Genomic DNA, 9,019 nt, shown 5'->3' on the forward strand with positions numbered 1-9,019 from the left:
CCCTTATATAGTGAAGAGTCTAAGGAATTAATTACAGCAATCGTATTCTACTACAGTACTATGCAACTGTTAGATTATGAAAGATAGTATCCATGTAGTAACTATACGAGGTCAGTTTTTCTGAAGATTACTCAAAATTAATTCAATCACTTTAAATTCTAATCTTTAAATCTACAAAACAAAACCCCATCTCTCTCCCTCTCCCTCCCTCTCTCCATCGCTCTCTCTCTCTCTCAAAAAAGAAAAAAAAAAAAAAAGAAAGAAAGAAGAAGAAGAAGCAAGTACGTACGTACTTGCAGACCACAAACTCCAACATGCATGTCATTGGTAATTATTAAAAGAGATGGGAGATGGGCGTAGAAAGTAGGGAAATTTAATTTATTCTCCGCAGCTAAGTTTCAAGATGGAGTTTTTGTAACGGGCAAACTATACTGATTAATGCATCATGAGGGGTATCTGTGAGTTGTATACAACCCATCACACTAATTTTTGTGCGTGCATATTATATAATTGTAGAATTCAAACAAGCATTAGGGAGTGTTCCGCGCTTAACCTCCCTAAATTCTTGGTTAAATGGCTACCTCCCTAAATTAGTGGCTATATTTAATTATAAATAAATGACCACCTCAGGGTCATAAGAGCACATATAAATGCATGCGTTCCATATTTGCTTTCTTTCTTAAGAGTCACCATTTCTCCCCCTGCTCTTTGCAGGGAAGAGCCCTAGAGATTGGCAGTTACTTTTCGCTTCCTCTAATTAATTAATGGAACATAAATCAGACGCCGTCATTGATATTGTCAGTGCTGTCAACAACCATCAAGATGGCGTCCCAAAGACCAAGAAGAAAAAGCGACGCAGTGCAATGCACATCCTTAGGGTGGCCATGTACATGCTGTCTCTAAGATCTGGCAAATCAAAATCTGTCCAGACAGATGTTGCTTCAAAGTGGAAGAAGTACTTGTCTTTCATGCGTCCTTTGCACGTTCACAGCAACCAACAACGCATCGAGGCCACACCGGCACCTGTAACATCCACGGCGGTTGATGAAGAATCAAAAGTTACACCTCCGGCGGCTTCCGTGGATGTTGTTGAGCAATATTTAGAGGTGCTTACCCCATCTTATTCACCGGCCCCAAAAAGCATCGCGTCATCCTCGTCGGGTCAAACTAGCCAATACGCATCGGCGCAAAATCTTCTAGATCTTCTAATTGATATGAGTGATGAAGATGAGGATGGGGATGAGGATAGTTATTATGATGATAAATATGGGGACGAAACGATAGACATGAAGGCTGAGCAGTTCATTGCTAAATTTTATGACCAAATGAAGCTTCAACACAAGAGTTACTGAGGTCATTAAACTGAAACTACAATTTGTTTGCTTCCATGTATGCTCGTTTCATCTCAGATTCTCAGGTAAAGGGCGAAACAACTGGGTTGTTTAATCTTTGAAAACCATTATCTGGTTTTTATGATTTTTACTTTAGTGTTTTTGTATTTTAGATTTTTATTCAATGAAGACAAACAATATTTGTCATGTGTCCCTTTTTTTTTTTACATGTTATTAATTTTTCCGTTTTCCTGTAATTTGGGTATAAGTTAATTATGAATTGGAAGAAGAGGGGATATATAACTGTTGCAATTTTGTTTGAAGCTTAGGCATGGATCCAGACTTTTCTTTAATGAATAAACATAGTTTTGTTCTAGAGATTCAAATTGCTCAAGAACATGATTTCTTGTCTTACACACACACGTCTTGTTCAATATTCGTTTTATTCTTTTTCTGGCATGAAACATCAGAGTTTGATACTGGAAATTTTTACTCATAAGAAGGTTTATGCCCGCGATATCAGATCATAGAGCTAAAAGCTTAAAAATGCGTACGGCAGGCGCTCCAGAGTTTTCTTAAACCATGTTATTTCAACAATCTTGAAAAACAATATCATTCGGTAAACCTTCTAGGTAAAATAAGTAAATAGAAAGAAGATCAAGAAGAAATGTGATTACTCTGGAATCTTGGAAATATGGATTAGGCACCTAGGCTCCTTGATTGGCCCAGATTACTCTGGCGAGAACTAGAGAAAAATGTAAGTTTTTTCGCACCCTGAGCGAGGGCGTTCTTGGTGTATATATTAAGGCTCTAAAACCAAAAAAATCAGCGAATATTTTGATGGTTGAACTCCTGGTTTACAAAATTCACTCTAGGTAAAATAAATAAATAGAAAGAAGATCAAGAAGAAATGTGATTTTCCGATCAGAATTGGTTTACAAAATTCACTCTAGGTAAAAATAAATAGAAAGAAAGAAGATCAAGAAGAATTGTGATTTTCCTATCAGAATTTTATGTGCTTCTGATTGACAAGAGAAAACTATTAATAATATAAAAAAAACCATTTTGCCTCCATTTTATGAAACCCTCTCTGATTCGGAGATGGTTTTTTTCAAGCAAAAAGTCTATCACTACTAAAAAATTATCAAATACAAATACAAATATTGATGGAAAAAAACTCATTAGTAAATCACAATGTCTTTTACTGACAAAATATATCCTCACTGTTTCTCTAGATATACACCGACAAATTTTTTTTGTTGGTGACTATTATGGAAAATACAATTGGAAATGAAGGAATAATAATAATAAAATAATGTGTCATTATTATAGACTGAATTACCGAGAAAATATACCTGTTGTTAATACCCATAAGTGAATCTCTCACTAATATTTAAGTTATAACCTGACAGACAACCCCCCCTCTTACCCTTCTCTATTTCTTCTTTTTTTTCTTTTTTTCTTCTTCCTCTGCTGCTACTACTGAAAACAACACACAACACCCTCATATTTTATCAAAATTCAAGCTCCTATCATTACAAATCCAGCTACCCGAACACTCAATCTATCATCATCCCTATTTTGACTCAATTTTTTATGAAGATTCGCCACATCAAGCAAGCAAAATTACATATATTTTTTTTTGTTGTAATCCATTTTAAAATGTTAAGTTTTTGGTATTTTAATCTAGTATATGTAGTTTGTTTGTGTATTTACTTGTTTTATAGCCTTTTTCCATAGAAATTTATTGTATGAATGTATGATTTGTACATGTTAGGGTTTGTTTGAGATTTTAAAAAATTATATTTGTTTGTCATTTGATGAAATTGAGTTTGATTTTGTAACTTAGGTGTTTTATAATAAAACAAATAATGTCTTATTTAATGGGTATGTTTCACATTTTATCAATTTTATTATTAAGTTGAAAATTTCGATAAATTTAGAGGAATTTGAATTTTTATAGAGAATTGATAATGATTTATGGATACTATTAAAATAGATTGAATAAGTTTTAGTTAAACCAATGATAACTAATTAGTTGGGCACCGATAATTTGTTTTGTTAACATTATTAATTAATACATGTTGTAATCAATATTCTATATAGGTTTTATATAAGTAATGGATGATCATTTTTATATGTATCAAGTTTCACTCAAAAGATAGTGCAAAATAGGTTATTGTAATGGAGTTGAGGGTTTTATTAAATACACATTATCTAATTCGAGAAATATTAGTGGAGATGATATTAGATGTCCAAGTAAGAGGTGTAAAAATAAAAAAGTTTCTCAATTCAGATGTTGTTACAATGTATCTCTATGAAAAAAGGTTTATGAAGAAATATTTGTGTCAGTTTACACACATAGAACCATATGTTCCTTATGAAACCATGGTAGAATTGATGGTTAGGTCAATTTTTAGTTATAGTTAACTTGCATGAAGTTATAGATGATAATAATAATCATTATAGGAGTATGATTATGGATGTAATGAAAATGAATTGTGGTGATGTAGGTGAATGTTCAATTATAGATGAATAACCAAATGCAGACGCAACCAGATTTTTTGATCTTTTGAAAGATTCTGACAAATCATTATGGGATGAGTTCACAAATTACAGTAAATTATTGACCGGTGCATAGGTGTTCACCATCAAGTCAAATCATGGGTTGAGCGAGGCTTGTTATGATAGAATCTTTGAATGGGCATGAAGAATTTTACCTGAAGAGAATATGTTAAAAGAGAACTTTTATGCTGCTAAATCCATGATAAAACCCCTTGACCTAGGATACCAAAAAACTAACATGTGTCCAAACTTGTGCATGTTGTAGTGCCTAGAATATACAGATTTAACCAATTACAGAGCATGTAGGCATGCTTAGTATAAACCTAGAACTAGCAGGGAAATGACTCTTGTCGCACATAGAAAACTTAGATACTTCACAATCATTTCTGGACTGTAAAGGTTATTCATGTCTCCAAATACTGCTGCACATGACATGACATCATTCATATGATACTGTAGATGGAGTTATGGTGCGCCCTTTCGATGGTGAAACCTGAAAACAGTTTAATATGGTGCATCTTTAGTTTTCAATAGAACCACAAAACATATGTGTTGGGTTATATACAGACAAATTCAATCAATTTGGGTCATTTTTTGCACCATATTCTTGTCAGCCGGTAATACTCACGATATACAACTTGCCACTGAAAATGTACATCAGGCTAAAGTTCATGTTCTTATTTATGATCATACCTGGTCCTAATAATCTGAGTATAAATATAGATGTTTGTCATCGACCATTGATTGATGAGTGAAGACAATTGTAGTCATTCGAGACTTTAACATTTGATGTCTTGAGAAAACAAAATTTTCAGATGAAGGTAGCTTTGATATGGACTATCAATGATTTTCCTACATATGAGATAGTTTCTGGTTAGAGCACGTATGAAAAATTAGCATGTCCATACTGTATGAAAAATAATAAGGCCTTCACATAAACAAATAGTGATAAAACATTTTTTTTTTATTGCCACTAAAGGTTCTTGCCAACTGATTACAAGTATAGAAAGAACATCAATGACTTCTTTATAGGTAGAGTTGAAAGGGATGTTGCACTGTCAGTACCGTCTGGTGAAGAATTGTATGACATGGTCTGGTTGTATAAAGACGTTGTGTTTGGTTTTCAATTTGGTAAACAGAAGTTTCATGTTTTCGTGTGACCCATAACTGGGTTAAACAAAGTATTTTTTGAGAGCTTCTTTAATGGAAGACTAATCTCCTCCGTCATAATCTGAATGCCAAATATATAAAAAGAACATGTTTGAAAACATTTTTAACATGGCGATGGACATGAAAGTGAAAACAAAGGAAAACATGAAGGATAAAATGGATTTACCTTTGTTTTGTCAATATGGAGTCGGTTTATGATGAGTCATAGATCACAAAGTCCAAAGCTAGTTTTATCCTAGACAAAAATGCACAATTACTTGTCTACCAATAACTTAAGAGTTTGTATTTTTTTAATGGATATGTTTCGAACATATTTAGATTGGTGAATTTAAAGAATGACATATTGTATGGAATAAATAGTCATGACTACCAAGTGCTTATGCAAACACTCATTCCATTTGTTTACTGGGATTTATTGTAAAAAAGGATATGAGATGCACTCAGGAGATTTATTGCCAAAAACAAGCAAACATAAATAAAAACGCATATTAATATAACAACATCATCAAACAACAATTCAATTGTATACAACATGGCAAACACAATCACAAAAACATGGAAAAATATATTCATTATATTGAGACCAAATAGTTACATCTCATATATGTCATTTTATTCCCATCCTCCCAAACCTATCGCATGGTATTGTTTTGAACCTAATTTCTTCTCTAAAAATAAATCATTAGCGGCGTCATACCCTTGAGGTTTCCATGCAATGACATGGGTCTCATCACTTTAAATATAACAATATGTATAAATATATTAAAATAGTACTCAAAATAGGGTATAATCCATATTAGTGATTAAAAAAAAAAACACTCATGTGTGTCAAAGAACCAGCTCAACTCAATAGCTTAAGTTGTTAGGTGAGGTCCCAAGATATGATTTATATTATTCTCTAACACACCCCTTCAAGTGAAAGTCATTTGAGCTTAAAACTTGCATAGATCCATATTACATCGTGCTTAATTTTTATCAAATAAATAGGAATGGTGTGATTCGAACTCGTGACCGCTTTGTCATTAATGCTTTAATATCATGTTAAAAAATCAGCTTAACTTAATAATTTAAACTGTTAGATAAAATTTTAAGATGTTATATATATTATTCTTTACCAGTATAAAGAGTGGGATACAATTATGGCAAAGAGTGGGATCATGTGTTGGAACTATTACCAAGAAGTGGGCTCGCGGCATGTCATGCATTGGATTGACAACATCCTGACATGTTTTACGCATTGATACATGCAGTGTTGTTCACTGCCAACCAACGAAGGAGATCAAGCTAACTTTAGCTTTGGATTCTCTTTTTTCTTTCTATATTGTTGGGGTTGTTAATGTTTTTGTTTGTTGCTGGAGTTTTAGCTGGATTATTGGTGTTGTGTTGCTGTTAATTATATGGGTTTTGGATTTGTGGTGGTAAACATAGTGGTGAGGGTTTCGAGTAACTGTGTCTAACGTGTGATGTGAGTTGTTGTTTGTTGCTTGGTTTAGTGTTGACTAAGTGAGAAGTGGAGTTAGGTTTGGTGTTGGCATGGTTATCGGTGGTGTTTGTTTGGATGTGAAAGGTGGCTGATGTGGCTGATCGGTGGAGGACGCAACTGCTAAAGCTACTAGCATGGTTGTCAGTGGTTTTGATGAATAGCAAAAGAGAAAATAAAGATTTTATGGTGGTTGATGAGGGGAAGGTTGCTGGTGAGGATGATGACAGAGATGACCACGAACGATGGTTAATGATGGTGTTTGATGGTATAAAAGATGAGGATGGACGATGATGATGGGTGAATGTTCAACTATGGTTGTGGTGTGTGAATGTAACGGAGGTTCACGGGGGATTTGTTGATGGCGATGGTTGCATGAAGATGAGGCTGTGCATGTTGGTTTTTAGTATTGGTGGACAGCTAATCAGAGAGGTGGGCTACTAGTATAGTGAGAAAAGGTTGATAGCAATTGAGGGAGAGAAAAATGATTTGATTTTTCATTTTCTTTCTTTATCCAATCTTATTTCTTTTTCTTTGATTTTGTTTTTTTCCTTTGTTTTTTTTTTTCTTGATTTTGTTCTCCTCCTTTTTTCTTTTTTCTTTTTCCCTTCTTATCCTGTTTTCCTTTACAAGAAAAATACATGGGGTTAAATGTTGGAATTTTTCTAACCCACCTTCGCCCCTTTTATTTTCTTTGTTAGTAGGAACACTATTTCCTTTTTATTTGTTTGGTATCTCTTTTTCGGTCCCTGATTCTTTTTTCTTTTTTCTCTCATTTTTTTTTTTTTTTTGCTCGTTAGCTCTTAAAAATTATGAAAGCTCAACATTAAATAGAATATATAAAATTAAGCACTGAAATCATGAAATGATGGTGATTTTTGAAAAAATAACCAAATTACATTAAAAATATATTTTTTGAATTTTTTTTTTGAAGAAAAGTTGAGAAAATAAAGGTGAAAAAACATTACGACAATAACCAATACTAAAAAAATATATAATAAAAAATAAAAAGTTGATTTTTTGTGAGTCAGAATTAGATTATGGATCTAAAAGGTTCGATTGAGATCATCTTATCCTTTTATTTAAAAAAAAATTAAAATAATATTGTTTGATAAAAAAAAATCCCACTAATCCAAGCTAATCAACAAATCACCAATTGAGCTCGTGCCTATTTGAAAGAAAAGAGAAAAAATAAACCTCGCGGATTTGAATAATTTAAGTGTTGAAATTAAGCTTCTATGGCATTAGAATCAGATCACGTTCATAAAAAAAGAAATAAATCCTACTGAAATTAAGTGTTGAAATAAATCCTTTAATTCATCAAAAAAGAAAAGGAAAAGGACGCTTTTCTCCTACTGAAGCATTTTTTGCTTGCTCATAGGCTTAGCAGCAGACATAAATTAACTAGCTTCATTGTTGATCTGTTACGGTGGCAGCTAGGCAAAAATGACTCTTGGCATGAATGATTAGCAGCAACTAATTAAAATGGAGCAAAATGGAACATGCACGTATAGCGGCATTGAGCTTTTGCACCAAAGATCAAACTCACAAACATTAAAAATCTTTCCATGGAAAGACGAAATTTCAATATTCCACATACAATTAAACACTCAATCGATCTGATCTAACCAGAGGGAGTAAGTTTGAGACAGAGATCAACCCCTACATCGTCATCTTTGGAACATAATTTACCAGGAAGTGCTTGAATAAAAGATGGCGCTAAAGCTGCAGCATGTAATGGTTGTGCGATGTAAATTCGAGAAGGAAAGTGATGGTCAGGAGATGATGGTAGAAACAACAAGGGCTGCGATGGGTAATCACTAGCTAATTGGGGCCTAAATTTAGCAGCAGCAGCCGTAATATTGACAGCATGTGAGCAAACAACTGGCGCAGCTGCCATGAAGCGTCGGTCACAAAGGTAGTGGTTACGTCTTGCTCTTTCTCGCTCTCTTTTGTGAGCATTTTGATGGCCTCCCAGTGCTTGTGAGTTGGCGAAAGCTCGGTGGCAAAAATGGCACTCGAATTTCCTGTTTTCTAAACTATTTTCAGTTTTTGATAGGATTTCATCATCTTGCTCAGTCAACGGAAAACCAAAAAGCTTCAGTTTTGAGGTGGTCTTCTGGTCGGATTGTTGGAATGGGGTTGAACACTCTGCCATGTGTCTAGAGTACTGGAATTTCATGTGCATTAATGAAAGTATATACGCACCCTATTTATAGGGAAATAGTGATTCTAATTCTCGAAATTAATTATAAGAATATTAATTACACTAACATAGTCAGGATTTTTTAGAGAAAATTGTTATGAATAATATGGAGTTTCAGCCGACAATTAGCGAAGGTGATCTTATACATTGATTGTTGGCTCCGATGGTTCTCACTGTGTGACAGAAAGTTGATCGTTAGATTTTTTTTTTTTTTTAAGGATTCCAATGCTAGTTTAAAGAGGTACCGTTTTAATTACATTTCAAACA

At 33.6% G+C, this 9,019-nt stretch overlaps 2 protein-coding genes across 2 annotated transcripts; one reads left to right on the forward strand and one right to left on the reverse strand.

The window, feature by feature from the left end:
• The first annotated feature begins 647 nt into the window (after positions 1-647).
• On the forward strand, positions 648-1,538 carry LOC7478859 (uncharacterized). The gene has a single exon (XM_002302711.3). The coding sequence runs from the start codon at positions 765-767 to the stop codon at positions 1,350-1,352; it is 588 nt and encodes a 195-aa protein (XP_002302747.1). The 5' UTR covers positions 648-764; the 3' UTR covers positions 1,353-1,538.
• A 6,445-nt stretch (positions 1,539-7,983) lies between these two features.
• On the reverse strand, positions 7,984-8,721 carry LOC7460438 (zinc finger protein 6). Its single transcript, XM_002301460.4, has one exon. It carries the CDS (start codon positions 8,702-8,704, stop codon positions 8,171-8,173), a length of 534 nt encoding a protein of 177 aa, XP_002301496.4. The 5' UTR covers positions 8,705-8,721; the 3' UTR covers positions 7,984-8,170.
• Between the last annotated feature and the right edge of the window lie 298 nt (positions 8,722-9,019).

Source organism: Populus trichocarpa, chromosome 2 (assembly GCF_000002775.5).
Source record: "Populus trichocarpa isolate Nisqually-1 chromosome 2, P.trichocarpa_v4.1, whole genome shotgun sequence".
Classification (NCBI taxonomy): domain Eukaryota; kingdom Viridiplantae; phylum Streptophyta; class Magnoliopsida; order Malpighiales; family Salicaceae; genus Populus; species Populus trichocarpa.

Coding starts and splice junctions, on each gene's coding strand:
- LOC7460438 (XM_002301460.4), bottom strand. CDS start 8,704: ATGGCAGAGTGTTCAACCCCATTCCAACAATCCGACCAGAAGACCACC.
- LOC7478859 (XM_002302711.3), top strand. CDS start 765: ATGGAACATAAATCAGACGCCGTCATTGATATTGTCAGTGCTGTCAAC.